Genomic DNA, 21,127 nt, shown 5'->3' on the forward strand with positions numbered 1-21,127 from the left:
GACTAAATTGAATAAAGCGCAAAACTATAAAATATGATTAAATAGCTTAAGAGATCATTAAGAAAGGAGTTAAAAGGTAAATAGACCCAAATTAGGTGGGTTGGACGGCATGAGTGTGCAGGAAATGTAAAAAAATCAAGTGTGAACAAAGGGCAAAAGTGGAAATAGGGTAAAATTTAATTGTAAAATATGATGTAGTTGGTAATTCTAGAGAATTCATCATTTTTCTTCATCTTCATCAGCTAAAAACACCATTAGAGAGCTTTTAAGAAGCTGGTTTTATATTTTACAGCATGTAAGTTTAATTCTTGATTATTTCTTGTAATTTTTGTGTTTTTGAGATTTTTACAAATAGGTCCTACTATTTAACTCGTTAGTTTTTGCTTTTATGAATGATTTAGAATGTTTCCATGAGTACGAGCTGAAAGTTTATGATGATTTAGTATGGAATTGGGACTCTAAGTTTATTATATGATGAATTTATGAAGAGATTTTATAAGAATTGATTTTTAGGACCTAATTATGAAAGTTGTTGTAATTAGAGTTTTGTGTTGAAAATTTGAGTGTCAAAGGCTTTTAAGTAGTTACAATGTTTAGATAAAATGATATTTGAGAAGAATTAGTTCAATTGATGAATAAATTGAACAATGACTAAATTGTAAAAATTGAAAAGTTTGGGGAAAAGTGTAATTTCAAAAATTAAAGGGCATAAATTGTGAAGTAGAATAGAATTGAAATAGATGCTAAAGAAGGAATGATTTTATAATTATAGATCAAGAAAACAAAGTGAATCGTGGAAAGGAGAAATTGCAAGAATAGTCCTTGAAATTTTACGACTTTTGCAAATCAGCCCAGGTTAGTTCATATGGAAAATTTTAATGTTTTGTTATGGAAATCATATGATTTGCTAAGGTATATTATTTTAGATGAATACTATTAAATTGTAATAATTATGAAATAATATTTAAGTAAAAGTACAAATTAGTTGGAACAATGGATTTGAGTGTTTTTGTTCTGTGACCATGATATATGTGCGCCCGTATAAGACCATAGCTGGGTTTTGGCATCGGTGCAATGCGATATGTGTTCCCGTATAAAACCATAGCTGGGCTATGGCATCAATGTGATGTGATAATGTGCTTCCGTATAAGATCATATTTGGGATATGGCATTAGTATGATATGTGATCCGTGTAAGACCATGACTGGGCTATGACTTCGGTGTGTGATATGTGACTATGTGCAAGTCCATGGTGTTACCATGGCAATGTGATAATGAAGTACTCAATTCCATTATTTTTCCCTAATTTGACTATGAAAGTAAATGAGAAATAGACCCAAGAGATCTAAAATTGGTGAATAATGACATTGAAATCAATCAAATGAGTTTATTAATGATTTTGTGATTTACAGGAAGGTTTAATGAAATTAAATTTTATATGATTGTGTGCAATTTTCGGTAAGATTTATTTTTCTGTTCCTATGAGCTTACTAAGCTTCAATAAGCTTACTTGTGTATGTTATTTGTATTGTAGATTGACTTATATACATATGGAGGATCGGATTTACATCGAGGACAACACTATCCAGATTTATTTCGGTAGATTTTGTTAAACAACTTTTTGATTTATATGGCATATATAGGGGTTGATTTGATAATGTAATAGTATGAATGATTAAGTATGTAAAGTAAATTGAATGCGATGGTTGTGTTTGATAATGAAATATACATGTTTTGGCTTGAATTAGTTGATTTGTTGGACTTTATTAGTGTATAAATATGATTTTGTGTAGGAAAATATTGAGAGGGTGAGAAAAGGCGGCCTTAAATGGCCTATTTTTATCTACACGAGTAGACACACGGCCGTGTGTCTAGGCCGTGTGTCTACCATATGGGTATGTGGTAAGGCCGTGTGTCCCCTGCAACTTAAAAATAAGAAACAGAATGTCCAAGTTTAGGCACACGGCCTAGCACACGGGTGTGTGGCTTGGCCGTGTGACATACACGAGCTTTAACATGGCTGTGTGATACGGCCGTGTGAAGTTTGCACTTAAAATGTGAAATTTAGTTATCACATGGCCTAGCAACATGGATGTGTGCTCAGGCCGTGTGACTCAAGTTTCTTCTGGAATGCAAGTTAGAGAGCTCCACGGGTTTAGGACATGGGTGTGTGTGACTACACGACCTACCCACACGGGCGTGTCCCTATCCACACGGGCGTATGGCCTTGTTTCATGATAATTTTTTTTTAAGTTTTCTAAAAGCTCTGAAAGTTCTTAGTTTGGTCCCGATCTATATCCAACATATATTTTGGCATCGTAAACCCATATAAGGGACTTTAAGCATGTGTTTGAATAATAGTTAATTTGGAATGAAATTTTATGATCTGGTTTTAAGTGTGTTTAATTGTGTTTAAGTCTGGTAATACGTCGTACCCTGTTCCGGTGTAGAATACGGGTAAGGGATGTTACAGATTGACGGTGTCCCATCGATCACATTTTCTAATCAAGTACACCTGTTTATTGAGCGAAAAATGGCTCTCACTATTATTGTTAAAGTCCCCGGGAAGAAAGTAGGTTTTAACGCATTACTGAATAAGGTATGGGCATTGTGGAGCCTTGGGAATAGATTTCAACTCATAGATCTGAAGAATAATTTTTACTTGGTTAGATTTCAGGATAAGGATGACTTTGAAAAAGTGTAGATGGGTGGTTTGTGGGTGATTTTTGGGCATTATCTAATGGTGAGGTTGTGGTCATCGGACTTCTTTATAGCTAATAACAATTTGGACAAACAAGTGGTATGGATTAGATTACTTGAGCTATCGGAGGGGTGCTACTTAGAATTTCTGCTTCGTGCCATTGGCCAAGTTATTAGTCTCATGGTTAAAATTGATGCACACACCAACACAACAACGAGAGGAAGATTTGTTTGGATGGCTATGTGTGTGGATCTAAACAAACCTTTGGTCTCTAAGGTTAAAATTAATGGTAGATTGCAATGGGTAGAATATAAGTCCTTACCAACCGTTTGTTTTACTTGTGGTTTGTATAGGCATAGTTCTAGCTTCTATTTGGGGAGTCAAGTAGTTGGGGTTGAGGCGGCTGCTGGTCAGAACGAGTCTAAGGGTGAGAAACCAAACTTACAAAATCATGTTGATGAGAAGCCATTTGGCCCATGGATGTTAGTGGATTATCGGTAGAAAAGGAAATGGAAAAGTTAATTGGAAACAAAAGTCGATGGTGGTGTTACCCACGTCGATGGGTCGAGATTTTCGGTGCTGGAAATTAATAATGCTGACATAGATCCCGCTCGTCTTGCCAGGATTAAAGGAATATCTGATGGATTTGTTAACAGGGAGGGGATTGCAGCGAGAATCAAGGGCAAAAAAGATGTGAAGTTGGCTGGAGATAAGAGTAACAGTAAACAAAATATTGCTAGGGCTAATGGGAAATGAATTTTCGTGGGTAATGGACATAAAGTGGGCTGACAGATTTTAAAATCTAACAATAATGGGGCAAGTCTGGTATGTAAAGAAAAGGGTTAGCGGGTTTGATGATAGGTCTTTGATGGATCAGTTGGCTATTATTGAAAAAATGGATAACTTTCAATTTCAAGTAGTAAATGTTCAGCTAATTCTTGACGTTTCAAGGTATAAGGCGTTGCAAGTACTGGAGAAAGAACTTCAGTAAATTGGAAAATGTTTAGGAAAAGAGAATAATGGGGTCACCGTTGAGGGAACCAGGGATAGGAGTTTTGAACAAGGAAATTGCAGTACGTCGGAATGGGTTTACCAAAAAAAAAAAACCACCTGATGATGGAGTTGAAAAAATTGGCCAAGTGACTATGGATTTGTCGACGGCTATAGAAGGGATCGTGAATGGTATCGAATGGTCGCAAAACCAGTATATTCCAACAACTTTGTCACAAACAGTGGTTGAGGTTATGGATGCGAAGTCTAACCAGAATAAGGGGGTAAGTTGTTGATGTTGTTATGGATTTTTTTTATCTGCTTATTGTCATTGTTTCTCTTTTCCTATTTGTTTATAGATTTAAGTCTGATGTTTTGGAACTATCAGGGAACAGGTCATCCCTGTTTCCAAAAAATTATTGCGGAATATGGAAATGAGTTTAGGCCTAATATTTTATGCTTGTTCAAAACTCAAATCAGTGCGTTGCGTGTTGATGGAATTTTTGGCAAACTTGGTTATCAGAATTCGTGCAGAATTGAAGCTAATGGCTTTGCAGGGGGTATTTGGGTTCTCTAGAATGGTATGATCACTGTTGATATTTTGAATTTACATTCACAAGTCCTTCATATGCGGATCCAAAGTGGTAACAACTTGTCTAGTTTTTTTTTTCCGACAGTGTATACTAGTCTCAAAGTGGTGAGGATGTGTTTACTTTGGGACTACTTAGGTTCTCTAGCAAGCTCGATTGATGAACCTTTGCTTCTTACAGGGGATTCCAATTCAATTTTGGATGTCTTAGAACGTACTAGTAGTGCAGTTATAACTAGTAATGGATGTGTTTATTTTCAGGAATTTTTGTTTAATAATGGCCTTCGCAATTTGGGTTGTAGTGGTTCCCAATTTACATGGATTAGAGGAGGTCTATCTCAAAGGTTGGATTGAGCAATTGCTAATTGTTTGGGATTCATTTGCATCGAAATGTGTGGTGCGCAACATTCATCATTTAAAGTTCGACCATCAGCCGATTCTAGTTTCTCTGAAATCTGTGAGTAAGAAAAGTTAGAGGTCGTTTCATTATCTTGATAGTTGGATGCTACATGGTGAGTTTAAGACGTTGGTTGACAGCAATTGGAATTCTGGTGAGTCCATAGTGGATAATACTGAACAGTTTCAAGTGAAAGTCCACGAATGGAATAAAATGGTGTATGGTAATATGTTTTCTTGTAAACAAATTTTAATTGTTGAACTTACAAGGGTACAAAGAATTTTAGAAGTGAGGGATTCTCCTAGACTTAGTAATTGAGAGTTGGAGTTGAGGTAAGAAATTGAGGAGGTGCTAAAGCATGATAAACTTTTATGGTTTCAAAAGTCTCTATCAAATTGGATATTGAAGGAAGATAGAAACACAAGGTATTTTCACAGTCGCACGCTTGCTAGAAGTAGAAAAAACAAGATTGAGGGTCTCAAAATTGAGGGTGAGGAGTGGTGTTTTGATTCTGACGTGTTGGAACAACATATGGTGGGTTTTTTAAGACGCTTTATTATTCAGATTCTTAAGTCAGTGAAAGCCTTCTATGTACGAGAAAATTTCTTGAATTGCTACTGTTTGAGAGGGAAAATCTTCAGCTTCCAGTTTCGATGAAAGAGGTTTAGAGTGCAGTGTTCAGAATGGCTCCACTTAAAGCACCAGGGGTAGACGAGTTCATGCCAAGTTCTATCAAGTATAGTGGGGTACTGTTGGGTCTTCGGTTTATTCACTAGTAAGGCAGGTGATGGAGGGGTGTCCTTTAGATGCTAGAATCAACAGAACCTTACTTGTTTTATTACCTAAGGTTCAAGGGCTGGATATGATTACACAATTTAAACCAATCAATTTATGTCGGTTTTGTAAGAGATCAACTGGTTGAGCCTGATTACGATGAGGTTGGCTAAGAACAACAATAAGAAGGGATTGATAATTTACATCGACAACCATGAAGGGATTTGATTTAGAGTTGTCATCTTGGGGGCGGCTGAAACAGGACCTGCAATATTTGACACATCATTAGTAACAACATCTCTGCCAGTGTTATCTCTTAAGTTCTCATTACCATCATCATCATCATTATCATCAACGTGAACTATATTACATCTCTTAAAATAAGAGTGGGTTAAGATCAACATAAGTTGCCTTGTTGGTACCCCTAGCTCTCAAGGCTGAGATAGTATTTCTAAAATGAATGTGGTTGGCATCCAATTCAATTTTATAACCCAAATTTTTAAAATTTTCTTCCATTTGCTCGTTGAGCATTTCTTTAACTTTTTTATCTTTATGCGGGCAATCATTTCTCTTATGTCCAATGGCACCACACCTAATTCAGACTTTACAAATGTGTTATTGTGAAACTTAATCCATTGTCTAACACTATTGTCTCATTGAATGATACATCCAACAATGAGAGGCTTCCAAGGATTGACATCCACTTAAATTTTGAGAAAGCAAATATTGCATGGGTTTCCATTACTATCATCAATTTGTCGGATACTGATTGCAATGTGACATAGACAAGTAGCAAAAAATGTTTGCAAATAATCAAAGGGAAAGCCCATATTTGGATCTAAACATGCAACGAGTGAAAAAGGTCCAGGCTAGGGAAAATATTATGCGATCATCAGGTCAGCAAAAAAAGTGCCCCCTTAATAGACCAAAGGCCTTTACGCAAAATAATATGGAGATCTGAAATAAGATCGAAGTAAAAATTAAAGAACTCACAATGTCTTGAGCTAACTTCAACCCCCTTGAGATTCCAAAATCTATTTATGATCCTCTAGAAGAGGTTCGGGGAAAAAGTCTTATAATCATTAATATAACCAATAAGGCGATGGCTTTTGTGTGCCCTATTGATTTCTAATTTTTTGACTATCGAGAAGGATAACATGTCTCCTTATAATTGCAACATTAGTGTGATAGGGTTCGACTTGGATTGTGTGTTACATGTTGTTGACATCCTTAAAGGAGGTTTTTGAAGCTAAATTGCTTGACCAGCTACAACCTTTGATAGAACTAAGGCTCAATTTGGGTAAGGGAAATAAGGGAGGAAGAGGTTTGGATGGAGAACAAGTAACACTAAGGGGAGACTTAAAGGGGTAAAATGAGTGAGGGATAGGAGAGAGAAGTGAATTTGATGGAAAAAAAACCATGCAAGCTAGTTTCCTAGCATTTAAAATGATTATGAATCATAAGAATCAAAGAAATTGAGGGAAGAAAACGAATCAACTATTAAAGCAAAGGGGACGAGAAAAGATTATGAGAACTTGGAATGATCCAGATATAAGGTAATGATGATGAGGTAAAGAAATGAGGGGGAAAGAAAGACAAAAGAGAGAAAGATGAAACGACAAAGGAAGAGAAAATACAATGGGAAAAATAGATGAACTAAGAGATGAAATTAGGAAAGTGGGAAAAACAAGAGAGAAATAAATGCGATTGCAGTGCAATGGCGGCCAAGAAGCCTCGATGTGATAGCCCGAAATAGGGCCTAATCGGAATAGTGGTTTCGTAACCACAAATCCGAAGTGAAATAGTTTAATTTTTTAAATTTTTATTAGTTACTGATTGATTGAAATATTGTGTGAAAATATGGATAGGAAATTTTAATGCTTTAGTGCTTAATTGAATTTTTAGGACTAAATTGAGAAAAACGCAAAGTGTGTCTAATTAGTGATTAAATGACTTAATTGAATTATTGCATGAAATTGGAAGTGTTTATGTGGCAATTAGACCATAAGTTAGTGTTATAGACACAAAAGGGTATTTCTAGAAAAATATCTAAGTAATGGGTCAAGGGCATTTTTGTCCAAATTGGGTAAAAGACAAAATAAAGAGAAAATAAGTGTCCATCTTCTTCAAAAAAATCAGAAGCTTGCTGCCGAAAGTTTCAGGTTACCATAGTTAAGGGTTTTGATTTTCCTAAGCTCAATTGTAAGTGATTTCTTGCCCCGTTTTTAATTATTTTCGTATTTTTATGCTTATTGAAGCTTGAATTTCATGTTTCTACCATTTAATTTAAATGAAATTAAAGTTTAAAAATTGACCCATTCATGATATAATTGTAAATTGATTAGTGATGTTAGATAATGAATGTTTGAAGTGTTAATTACAAGTTTTACTAGATGAATTTCAATGAAAAATGTTGAAAAATGGCTAAATTGTGAAAGATGGTAAAGTGTGCATAAAGTTGTGATTTTGTGAAATTGAGGCCCGTTATGAGCATGAAATATGATTTAGTGAAGTTTGAAATTTAAGAATTTAGAGAATTTTATTTTTACGAGCTTAGGGACAAAAGTGGAATTTTTGAAAAGTTATGGGGAAAAATGTAAATGTGTCAAAATGTTGTGTATGAATTGTATTTGAATGGAATATTGATAAAATGTATTAAATTGTGTTAATATAGATCAAGAAAGAAGAAATAGTGCAAGTGATCGGGGAAAAGAGAAAGTTATCGACTAAATTACAAAAATAGTCGTTTTGCATCCGAGGTAAGTTATATGTAAATAATAGTTATATTTGTATAAATTGTGAATTATATTTGATATGTGAATTAATATTGAATGTGGAAGGAAAGTTGTTCATGAATTATTCAAGTGATAAAGTGTTGAAAATAAAGTGTTAAGTGTAAATTCCCGGTTGAACTTAGGAATAGAATTGGATACAAGTAACATGTCACTAGAGACCAGTGTTACAGTGTTACAGTGAATCCCGGGTGCTGGGTGATCTAGCATGTGTTGCAGACACCTGACAGCTTGTGTGAGCAGACCCGTGGACATTTCCAGTGTTATTGATCAGTGGTAGCTTCGGCTACATTTCAGTGGTAGCTTTGGCTACATCCAGTGGTAGCTTCGGCTACATATCAGTGGTAGCTTCGGCTACATATCAGTGTGGCACTTATGTGCTAAATCTCTACGTATCCGTGTATATTCCAAGTGTTCAACGGGATTAATAATGAATTAAAGTGAATATGAAATGTTATGTGTGAAAATGTATATGCAAGTGAATTGGTAAGATTGTGTATGTGTAAGTGATTGAAATTGCTAAGAAATGTTTTGATTAGTTATATGTTAAAAGTGTTAATTATTAATTGAGTAATTATTGTTTACATGTAACTTACTAAGCTATTTATAGCTTACCCATCTCTTTCTTTCCTTTGTTTTATAGTGATTTGAACTTGATCAAATAGTGGACCGTCGGAGCTCGTATCACACTATCATAACCATCTCGGTATTATGTGCTTTTCAAAATGTTTAAACTATGGCATGTATAGAGTCTTAATCATTTTGAGCATGTCCAAATGATATGGCTAATGTTAGCTATTGAAGTAGTTATTAAAGAATATGTTTGGAGTTATGTATGTTTAAATGGTAACTAATTCAAAGAAGCAGTTTCTTTGACAGCAGCAGTGACGTGAATGTGAAAAATCACCATAAATAGTAGAAATGGAATTAGAGGGTGAATGATATATAGAATTAAAGCTTATCAAGTCTATTTTTACATGAAAGAAACGGTGTAGGCAAAGGAATTTTATATTTTGAGATATTTAAATTTTAGTGAGACAGGGTCAGAATGGTTTTTGAAGTCCTCTGTTCTAACTTTAGAAAATCATTATAAATTGTACAGAAATAATTATAGGTCATAATTTATATGTTTAGATTCCTTAGTGAGTCTATTTTCAAAATAAATTAATGGTAACCTTATATAAATTCTGTAAAATTAGATATTTTATTTTTAGCGCAAAGAGGTCAGATCTGTCGAGCTGTGAAACAGGGGATACTTTAATGAATAAACTGTACTAATGTGCTAAGTAAAAAATTCTGAAAATTTTATGGTAAGTAGGAATATGAGTCTAGTTTCACAGAAAATTTACGGATTTAAATTTTGAGTTTCGTAACTCAAGTTATAATTAAATTAGTGACAGTTGTGCAGGTGGACAGTGTTGTTATGAACAGTGAATTTAATTTTAAAAGCAAATTTTTATGCTCCGAATCGGTAAGTTAAATTGGATGACATCTCGTACTCGATTCCGGAGACGGTCTCGGGTAAGGGGTGTTACATTTAGTGGTATCAGAGCTACGGTTTAGTCGATTCTCGGACTAACGTAGCGAGTGTAATAGACTATCTATACATGCCATAATTGAATAATGATAGTGTGACGACTCCTGACATCTTAAAATGTTTTTTTTATAGTAATGGATTCTAACCGAGATACAGCTGATGATGCTCAAAGTAATGTGCCTGTTGAAAGTCGATTCGAGACTCAGGGTCAAGGAGATGAGGCTCGAGAAGCTTTTCTCCAAATGATGAACAATTGGTACACTGAGTTTGTTAGAACTAATCCTAATGCTCAACCTCCTCCGCCCCCTCTTATTCCTCAAGCTGTTCCCATAGCTCCTCAACAAACTGAAGTGATAAAATTGTCAAAGCCTCCAGTGGACAAAATTCGAAAGTATGGAGCCGAAGAGTTCCGAGCTAATGTAAATGATGATCCTGAAAGAGCAGAGTTCTGGCTTGATAATACTATCAGAGTGTTGGATGAATTATCTTGTACTCCAGAAGAAAGTCTCAAATGTGCTATCTCATTGCTGAGGGATTCGGCTTATAATTGGTGGAAAACTTTAGTGTCAGTGGTGCCTAAAGAGAAAGTTACATGGGACTTCTTTCAAGAAGAATTCCGGAAGAAGTATGTGAGTCAGCGTTTCATTGATCAAAAGAGAAAAGAGTTTCTTGAATTGAAACAAGGGCGCATGACGGTAGCCGAATATGAGTGAGAATTTGTCAAATTAAGCAAGTATGCCCAAGAGTGTGTATCTAATGAAGCTACATTGTGTAAAAGGTTTGAAGATGGATTAAACGAGGATATCCGATTGCTAGTGGGAATTCTTGAAATTAAAGAGTTAGTGGTACTAGTTGAAAGAGCTATCAAGGCTGAAGAATTGAGCAAAGAGAAAAGAAAGGTGGAAAGTGAAGCAAGAGATGAAAGAAAAAGATCAATGAGCAAGCCATTTCAGTCTCAAACGAAGAAGTTTAAAGAAATGAATACTCGATCGAATGTTTCTAGTGTGAATTTTCAAAGAGATCGAGGAAGACAATATTCAGGTTCTAAAGCTCAGGCAACTTCTATGGCAAGTACAGGTAGTGTTAAGCCTACTAGACCGGAATGTCAACATTGTGGAAAACGACATTTGGGGGAATGTTATTTAATCAGCCGAGCTTGTTTTAAATGTGGATCTCAAGATCATTTTGTGAAAGATTGTCCGGAAAGAGAAGAGATATAAAAGTTTCAGAATGTGAGATCGAGCAGTGTGACTACTAGAGGAAGACCACAGAGAAATGTGGGGATTGGAACTAGTGGTAGAGGCGTAACAAAAGACACGACTGTAAGATCTGAAGTGGGAGCTCCAGCAAGAGCTTATGCCATCCGAGCTAGAGAGGAAGCATCTTCTCCTGATGTGATCACTGGTATATTTTCTCTTTACGACACTAATGTTCTTGCATTGATTGATCCTGGTTCTACTCACTCGTATGTATGCATGAATTTAGTGTCTAATAAGAATTTGTGTGTTGAATTGACTGAGTATGTGGTTAAAGTGTCGAATCCTTTAGGCAAGCATGTGATAGTTGATAAAATATGCAAAAATTGTCCTTTGATTATACAAGGTCAGTGTTTCCCTGCCAACTTAATGTTGTTGCCATTTGATGAATTTGATGTTATTTTGGGAATGGATTGGTTGACATTACATAAGGCCAAGATAGATTGCAGTCAGAAAATTCTTGAGTTGAAGTGTGGTAGTGGTACAGTTCTTCGGGTTGAAACAGATAAGTCAAATGTGATGCCAATTGTGATTTCTGCCATGTCTGCTCAGAAATGTTTGAAAAATGGTTGTGAAGCATATCTTGCTTATGTGTTGAACACAAAAGTGTCTGAAATAAAGATCGAATCAGTGCCAGTGGTATGTGAATATGTAGATGTGTTCCCAGAAGAGTTGCCAGGTTTGCCTCCGATTAGAGAAGTAGAGTTTGGTATTGAAGTAATGCCAGGTACTGCTCCAATATCGATTGCTCCCTACAGAATGGCACCAACTGAATTAAAAGAATTAAAAGTGCAATTACAAGAGCTGACAGATAAAGGATTTGTTAGACCAAGTTACTCTTCGTGGGGTGCTCCCGTGCTATTTGTGAAGAAAAAGGATGGGACATTGAGATTGTGTATTGATTATCGTCAACTTAACAAAGTGACAGTGAAGAATAAGTATTCATTACCCCGAATAGATGACTTGTTTGATCAGTTAAAGGATGTCACAGTGTTTTCCAAAATTGATTTGAGATCCGGATATTATCAATTGAGGGTTAAAGAGTCAGATGTGCCAAAGACTGCTTTCAGAACCCGATATGGCCACTATGAATTTCTTGTAATGCCTTTTGGTCTGACTAATGCTCCAGCTATTTTTATGGATTTGATGAATCGAATTTTCCAGCCCTATTTGGATAAATTTGTTGTGGTGTTTATAGATGATATTCTTATTTATTCCCGAAGTGAAGCCGAGCATGCTGAACATTTAAGAATTGTGCTACAAACGCTGCGAGAAAAGAAATTGTTTGCTAAATTTAGCAAAAGTGAATTTTGGCTTAGTGAAGTTGGACTTTTGGGGCATATTGTCTCGGGAGATGGCATTCGAGTGGATCCGAATAAGATATCGGCAATAGTTGAGTGGAAGCCTCCAAGAAATGTATCTGAAGTTAGGAGTTTTCTGGGCTTAGCCGGATATTATCGTCGATTTGTAGAAGGTTTTTCGATGATAGCTTCACCGATGACAAAATTGTTGCAAAAAGATGTTAAGTTCGAATGGACCGAGGAGTGTCAACAAAGTTTTGAGAAATTAAAGAAGTGTTTAACTGAGGCACCAGTGTTAGTGCAACCTGAGTCAGGAAAGGAATTTGTTGTTTATAGTGACGCGTCACTAAATGGGCTTGGATGTGTATTGATGCAAGAAGGAAAGGTGATAGCGTATGCTTCTCGACAATTGAAACCGCATGAACGAAATTATCCTACCCATGATTTAGAGTTGGCTGCTATTGTCTTTGCTTTGAAGATTTGGCGTCATTATTTATATGGTGAGAAATGTCGTGTTTTTACAGATCATAAAAGTTTGAAATATGTTATGACACAAAAAGATCTGAATTTGGGCAAAGAAGATGGTTGGAATTATTGAAAGATTATGAACTTGTGATAGATTATCATCCGGGAAAAGCTAATATAGTTGCTGATGCTTTGAGCAGAAAGTCTCTCTTTGCTTTGAGAGCTTTGAATACGAGATTAACATTGACTGAAGATGGATCATTGTTTGCAGAGTTAAAAGCTAGACCATTGTTTCTTCAAGAAATTTGTGAGGCTCAGAAAGTGGATAATGAATTGCAAAGAAGAAAGACTCAGTGTGCAGTGGACAATAATTCTGATTTTCAGATTGATTCAGATGGATGTTTAATGTTTCGTGATAGAATATGTGTTCCGAAAAATGTTGATTTAATTCAGAAAATTTTGCAAGAAGCACATGATATTCATTTGGCAGTTCACCCCGGTAGTGTAAAAATGTACAATGATTTGAAGAAATTTTATTGGTGGTCGGGTATGAAACGGGATATCTCCGAGTATGTGACAAAGTGTTTAGTGTGCCAACAAGTAAAAGCTGAACACCAAGTACCTTCAGGATTACTTCAACATATTATGGTGCCCGAGTGGAAATAGGATAGAATTACTATGGATTTTGTTTCTGGATTGCCATTGTCACCGAAAAAGAAAGACTCAATTTGGGTTATAGTTGATCGATTGACTAAGTCGGCTCATTTCATTCCTGTGCGAATGAATTTTTCACTTGACAAGTTAGCTGAATTGTATATTGCTGAGATAGTCCGATTACATGGTGTACCTATGTCTATTATATCTGATAGAGATCCACGATTTACTTCAAGGTTTTGGAAGAAATTACAAGAGGCATTGGGTACTAAATTGAATTTTAGTACAGCATTCCATCCCCAAACCGATGGACAGTCTGAAAGAGTAATTCAAATACTCGAAGACATGTTGAGATGTTGTGTATTGGAATTTGAAGGTAATTGGGAAAGATATTTACCTTTGGTGGAATTTGCTTATAATAATAGTTATCAGTCAAGCATAAAAATGGCACCTTATGAAGCGTTGTATGGACGAAAGTGTCGGACTCCATTATATTGGACTGAACTTAATGAAAATCAATTACATGGAGTCGATTTGGTAAAAGAAACCGAAGAAAAAGTGAAGATAATCCGTGATTGTTTGAAAGCTGCATCGGATCGACAGAAGTCGTATGCGGACTTGAAAAGAAAAGAGATTGAGTTTCAAGTGGGAGATAAAGTATTTTTGAAAGTGTCTCCATGGAAGAAAATTTTGAGATTTGGCCGTAAAGGCAAATTAAGTCCAAGATTTATTGGTCCGTATGAAGTGATAGAAAGAATTGGTCCAGTGGCTTATCGATTGTCTTTACCACCGGAATTGGAAAGAATTCATAATGTGTTTCATGTTTCTATGTTGAGGCGATATCGATCGGACCCATCACATGTGATTTCACCGACTGAAGTGGAAATTCGATCGGATATGACATACGAAGAAGAACCGATTCGAATCTTGACACGAGAAGTGAAACAGTTGAGAAACAAAGAAATTGCTTTAGTGAAAGTGTTATGGCAACGACATGGGGTGGAAGAGGCAACATGGGAAACCGAGGAGGCTATGAGGAAACAGTATCCCAACTTATTCACTGGTAAGATTTTCGGGGACGAAAATCCCTAAGGGGGGAGAATTGTGATAGCCCGAAATAGGGCCTAATCGGAATAGTGGTTTCGTAACCACAAATCCGAAGTGAAATAGTTTAATTTTATAAATTTTTATTAGTTACTGATTGATTGAAATATTGTGTGAAAATATGGATAGGAAATTTTAATGCTTTAGTGCTTAATTGAATTTTTAGGACTAAATTGAGAAAAATGCAAAGTGTGTCTAATTAGTGATTAAATGACTTAATTGAATTATTGCATGAAATTGGAAGTGTTTATGTGGCAATTAGACCATAAATTAGTGTTACAAAAGGGTATTTCTAGAAAAATATCTAAGTAATGGGTCAAGGGCATTTTTGTCCAAATTGGGTAAAAGACAAAATAAAGAGAAAATAAGTGTCCATCTTCTTCAAAAAAATCAGAAGCTTGCTGCCGAAAGTTTCAGGTTACCATAGTTAAGGGTTTTGATTTTCCTAAGCTCAATTGTAAGTGATTTCTTGCCCCGTTTTTAATTATTTTCGTATTTTTATGCTTATTGAAGCTTGAATTTCATGTTTCTACCATTTAATTTAAATGAAATTAAAGTTTAAAAATTGACCCATTCATGATATAATTGTAAATTGATTAGTGATGTTAGATAATGAATGTTTGAAGTGTTAATTACAAGTTTTACTAGATGAATTTCAATGAAAAATGTTGAAAAATGGCTAAATTGTGAAAGATGGTAAAGTGTGCATAAAGTTGTGATTTTGTGAAATTGAGGCCCGTTATGAGCATGAAATATGATTTAGTGAAGTTTGAAATTTAAGAATTTAGAGAATTTTATTTTTACGAGCTTAGGGACAAAAGTGGAATTTTTGAAAAGTTATGGGGAAAAATGTAAATGTGTCAAAATGTTGTGTATGAATTGTATTTGAATGGAATATTGATAAAATGTATTAAATTGTGTTAATATAGATCAAGAAAGAAGAAATAGTGCAAGTGATCGGGGAAAAGAGAAAGTTATCGACTAAATTACAAAAATAGTCGTTTTGCATCCGAGGTAAGTTATATGTAAATAATAGTTATATTTGTATAAATTGTGAATTATATTTGATATGTGAATTAATATTGAATGTGGAAGGAAAGTTGTTCATGAATTATTCAAGTGATAAAGTGTTGAAAATAAAGTGTTAAGTGTAAATTCCCGGTTGAACTTAGGAATAGAATTGGATACAAGTGACATGTCACTAGAGACCAGTGTTACAGTGTTACAGTGAGTCCCGGGTGCTGGGTGATCTAGCATGTGTTGCAGACACCTGACAGCTTGTGTGAGCAGACCCGTGGACATTTCCAGTGTTATTGATCAGTGGTAGCTTCGGCTACATTTCAGTGGTAGCTTTGGCTACATCCAGTGGTAGCTTCGGCTACATATCAGTGGTAGCTTCGGCTACATATCAGTGTGGCACTTATGTGCTAAATCTCTACGTATCCGTGTATATTCCAAGTGTTCAACGGGATTAATAATGAATTAAAGTGAATATGAAATGTTAAGTGTGAAAATGTATATGCAAGTGAATTGGTAAGATTGTGTATGTGTAAGTGATTGAAATTGCTAAGAAATGTTTTGATTAGTTATATGTTAAAAGTGTTAATTATTAATTGAGTAATTATTGTTTACATGTAACTTACTAAGCTATTTATAGCTTACACATCTCTTTCTTTCCTTTGTTTTATAGTGATTTGAACTTGATCGAATAGTGGACCGTCGGAGCTCGTATCACACTATCATAACCATCTCGGTATTATGTGCTTTTCAAAATGTTTAAACTATGGCATGTATAGAGTCTTAATCATTTTGAGCATGTCCAAATGATATGGCTAATGTTAGCTATTGAAGTAGTTATTAAAGAATATGTTTTGGAGTTATGTATGTTTAAATGGTAACTAATTCAAAGAAGCAGTTTCTTTGACAGTAGCAGTGACGTGAATGTGAAAAATCACCATAAATAGTAGAAATGGAATTAGAGGGTGAATGATATATAGAATTAAAGCTTATCAAGTCTATTTTTACATGAAAGAAACGGTGTAGGCAAAGGAATTTTATATTTTGAGATATTTAAATTTTAGTGAGACAGGGTCAGAATGGTTTTTGAAGTCCCCTGTTCTAACTTTAGAAAATCATTATAAATTGTACAGAAATAATTATAGGTCATAATTTATATGTTTAGATTCCTTAGTGAGTCTATTTTCAAAATAAATTAATGGTAACCTTATATGAATTCTGTAAAATTAGATATTTTATTTTTAGCGCCAAGAGGTCAGATCTGTCGAGCTGTGAAATAGGGGATACTTTAATGAATAAACTGTACTAATGTGCTAAGTAAAAAATTCTGAAAATTTTATGGTAAGTAGGAATATGAGTCTAGTTTCACATAAAATTTACGGATTTAAATTTTGAGTTTCGTAACTCAAGTTATAATTAAATTAGTGACAGTTGCGCAGGTGGACAGTGTTGTTATGAACAGTGAATTTAATTTTAAAAGCAAATTTTTATGCTCCGAATCGGTAAGTTAAATTGGATGACATCTCGTACTCGATTCCGGAGACGGTCTCGGGTAAGGGGTGTTACACTCGAAGGGTGGGAAACTTCAAGGAGATCAATCATCATTGGCGGTGCTTAGGGCCGATCCCTAAGGAAGTACTCTAGAAAGTTCTTTTAAGGAATTTTTTTTATTTAATTATTTGGTTTGAAATTTTTTGCTTGACTTCTATTAGTTTTACCCTTTATTTTAATAATGAGTAGACACTTTATATGGGGGAATTAATTTCTAGCTCTACTTAAATTTATGAATAATGTGCTTTGCAAAAGCCTAAAGGCATATTCTAAAGAATGTTTTAGTTTTTTTCCCCTGTTGATATGAATCTATATTATTTATTAAACTTTTTATTGAGTCAATATCGCCCATCAACTAGGTTCTAACTTAGTTAAGGAATTATCAAAAAAATTATTTTATTTGATAAGTTATATGATTATGTGGGTATTTTTATTTTTTATATGTTTATAAATCAATAAAAAAATTATCCATAAATGAGATTTGAATCAAGGATACCATGTATATAAAACTTTTTTTCATTTACCATTTGAACTAAAATAAGTTTTTGTTTTTATATGAAACTTTAATAAGAATATTTGTTATATACATTTTTAATAAGTAGCTATTAATTAGATGAAAACCATTCTTTTTATTATTTATTTTATATTAATTTTAAACATAATTTAAAATTTCTAGTATTATTTAATGTAGATAAAATGAAAATGAAAATGAAAATATATTATATGTTTTCATACAAATCGGATCATTAGAAATTGACAGTCTGAAATCCGTAGAACCATAGTAAACTGGCCTACACAGTCATTCAAAATATGATGGCTAAAGCCCAAATCCAACCGCCTTTGTGTTTCGTGCTGAACACGGCCTTAACCTTCAAATCTCTCTCTAGTACTCAAAATATGACATCTCAATATATGCGTCAATACTTTTTCTTTTATGTATTTTTGGTTCAATACGAACGTAAGCGAGAGCCCAACCGAAATCGAAATCGAAATCGAAGAAGAAGATGGTGTTCATCGCAACGCCTAATTCCAAAACTTTTTCCCTAAATCTAAACCCTAAAACCACCACTCTCCTTTCCCTCCAACAATCCATTCAACTCCGCACCCAAATCCCTATTTCTTACCAACACTTTCTCCTCTCCCCCAACCCCACCTCTTCCCTTCTCCATTCCCCCGATCCCGATTCCGTCCTTCTTTACCAACTCCAAATCACCCCTTACTCTACCTTATTCCTTCATGTTCCCCTCTGTGGTGGCACCCAACCTGGCCCCAGCGGTGCCGCTGTGCCCAAGCCACGCTTAGATTTTCTCAACTCCAAGCCTCCCCCTAACTATGTTGCTGGTTTGGGGCGTGGTGCCACGGGCTTTACCACTCGGTCTGATATCGGTCCCGCCCGTGCTGCTCCTGACTTACCTGACCGGTCCGCTACTACTATTGGTGGTGCTGCAGCGCCCTCTGGGCTTGGCCGTGGCCGCGGAAAGCCTGGTGAAGACGAAGAAGACGATGAAGGTGAGGATAAGGGTTACGATGAAAATCAGAAATTTGATGAATTTGAAGGAAACGACGTGGGTCTTTTCGCCTCCGCGGAGTATGATGAAGATGATAAAGAAGCTGACGCTGTTTGGGAGGCCATCGATAAGAGGATGGATTCAAGGAGGAAAGATAGAAGAGAGGCAAGGCTGAAGGAAGAGATTGAGAAATACCGAGCGTCTAACCCGAAAATTACTGAGCAGTTCGCGGATTTAAAGAGAAAGTTGCATACTTTGTCAGCCGAGGAGTGGGAGAGTATTCCAGAAATTGGGGATTATTCGTTGAGGAATAAGAAAAGGAGGTTCGAGAGTTTCGTGCCAGTCCCAGATACTCTTTTGGAGAAGGCAAGGCAGGAGCAAGAGCATGTTACGGCTTTGGACCCAAAGAGTAGGGCTGCGGGTGGGACGGAAACTCCGTGGGCGCAAACCCCTGTAACGGATTTAACTGCTGTTGGTGAAGGGAGAGGTACTGTCTTGTCTTTGAAGTTAGATAGGTTATCGGATTCTGTTTCAGGTTTAACTGTTGTGGATCCAAAAGGGTATTTGACTGATTTGAAAAGTATGAAGATTACTAGTGATGCTGAGATTTCGGATATTAAGAAGGCCAGGTTGTTGTTGAAAAGTGTTACGCAGACCAATCCCAAACATCCTCCCGGTTGGATTGCGGCTGCAAGGTTGGAGGAAGTGGCTGGGAAGATCCAGACAGCTAGGCAGTTGATTCAGAAAGGGTGTGAGGAGTGTCCCAAGAATGAAGATGTATGGTTGGAGGCTTGTAGGCTTGCGAGCCCGGATGAGGCCAAGGCTGTGATTGCTAAGGGAGTGAAATCAATTCCCAATTCAGTGAAGTTGTGGTTACAGGCTGCTAAATTAGAGCATGATGATGTGAATAAAAGCAGGGTTTTGAGGAGGGGTTTGGAGAACATACCGGATTCTGTGAGGTTATGGAAGGCTGTTGTGGAGCTTGCAAATGAGAAGGATGCAGCGACTTTGCTTGAAAGGGCCGTGGAGTGCTGTCCTTTACATGTGGAGTTGTGGTTAGCACTTGCTAGGTTGAAGGATTATGATAAAGCTAAGAAAGTGCTTAATAGGGCAAGGGAGAAGTTGCCTAAAGAGCCTGCTATATGGATTACAGCTGCGAAGTTGGAGGAGGCTAATGGAAATAATGCTATGGTGGGAAAGATTATTGAGAGGTGTATTAGGGCATTACAAAGAGAAGGATTTGTGATTGATAGGGAGGCTTGGATGAAGGAGGCTGAGGCGGCAGAAAGGGCTGGCTCTGTTGTGACATGCCAGGCAATCATTCGAAATACAATTGGGATTGGAGTGGAGGAAGAGGATAGGAAGAGAACTTGGGTGGCTGATGCTGAAGAATGCAAGAAGCGGGGTTCAATTGAGACTGCTAGAGCTATCTATGCTCACGCTCTTACTGTCTTTTTGACAAAGAAGAGCATTTGGCTGAAAGCAGCTCAGCTGGAGAAGAGTCATGGGACTAGGGAATCTCTTGATGCTCTTCTTCGTAAAGCAGTCACGTACCGGCCACAGGCTGAGGTTCTTTGGCTTATGGGTGCCAAAGAGAAATGGCTTGCTGGGGATGTGCCTGCTGCACGTGCTATCCTTCAAGAAGCATATGCTGCCATACCTAATTCTGAGGAGATATGGCTTGCTGCGTTTAAGCTTGAATTTGAAAACCATGAGCCTGAGAGAGCAAGAATACTCCTTGCCAAGGCTCGAGAAAGAGGAGGCACAGAGAGAGTATGGATGAAATCAGCGATTGTGGAGAGAGAATTGGGGAACACCGAGGAAGAGAGGAGGTTGCTTGATGAAGGATTGAAGCAATTCCCATCATTTTTTAAACTGTGGTTGATGCTTGGGCAGCTCGAGGAAAGGCTTGGTAACTTAGAAAAGGCAAAGGGAGTTTATGAATCAGGTTTAAAGCACTGCCCCAGTTGTATACCTCTATGGGTTTCTCTTGCTATTCTTGAAGAGAAAATGAATGGGATTGCTAAGGCTCGAGCTGTACTCACCTTGGCAAGGAAGAAGAATCCACAACAACCTGAACTCTGGCTTGCTGCCATACGAGCTGAGGCAAGACATGGCTACAAGAAGGAAGCCGATATCTTAATGGCCAAGGCATTACAAGAGTGTCCAAATAGTGGTATATTGTGGGCAGCATCTATTGAGATGGTTCCAAGGCCTCAACGTAAAACCAAGAGCATGGATGCCCTCAAGAAGTGTGATCATGATCCCCATGTCATTGCCGCGGTGGCTAAGCTATTTTGGCATGATAGGAAGGTGGATAAAGCCAGGACTTGGCTAAATAGGGCTGTGACTCTTGCTCCAGATATTGGGGATTTCTGGGCATTGTATTACAAATTTGAACTTCAGCATGGTAGTGAGGAGAACCAGAAAGATGTGATGAAAAGATGTCTTGCTGCAGAACCGAAGCATGGTGAGAATGGCAAGCTATTTC

The 21,127-nt window shown here is 36.5% G+C and overlaps 1 protein-coding gene and 1 long non-coding RNA gene across 5 annotated transcripts in view; both read left to right on the top strand.

Moving 5' to 3' along the window:
- Positions 1–219: 219 nt before the first annotated feature.
- Positions 220–1,744, top strand: LOC121220933 (uncharacterized). 2 transcript variants are annotated; one of them, XR_005918205.1, is made up of 3 exons: positions 221–295; positions 773–855; positions 1,535–1,744. It is a non-coding gene; the product is annotated as an uncharacterized lncRNA (long non-coding RNA). The 2 variants fall into 2 exon arrangements; XR_005918206.1 differs by lacking the exon at positions 773–855 and having other exon boundaries at positions 220–295.
- Positions 1,745–17,969: 16,225 nt separating this feature from the next.
- Positions 17,970–21,127, top strand: part of LOC107886763 (protein STABILIZED1) — a 5,126-nt gene continuing 1,968 nt past the window's right edge. Inside the window, exon 1 of one of the 3 annotated variants that reach the window (XM_041100833.1) lies at positions 17,970–21,106. In XM_041100833.1, the coding sequence (XP_040956767.1) occupies positions 18,133–21,106 (2,974 nt within the window). In that variant the 5' untranslated portion in view covers positions 17,970–18,132. The remainder of the gene's footprint in view (positions 21,107–21,127) is intronic. The other 2 variants (XM_041100839.1, XM_041100843.1) reach the window with 2 other exon arrangements.

This window comes from Gossypium hirsutum, chromosome A03 (assembly GCF_007990345.1).
Source record: "Gossypium hirsutum isolate 1008001.06 chromosome A03, Gossypium_hirsutum_v2.1, whole genome shotgun sequence".
Classification (NCBI taxonomy): Eukaryota; Viridiplantae; Streptophyta; class Magnoliopsida; order Malvales; family Malvaceae; genus Gossypium; species Gossypium hirsutum.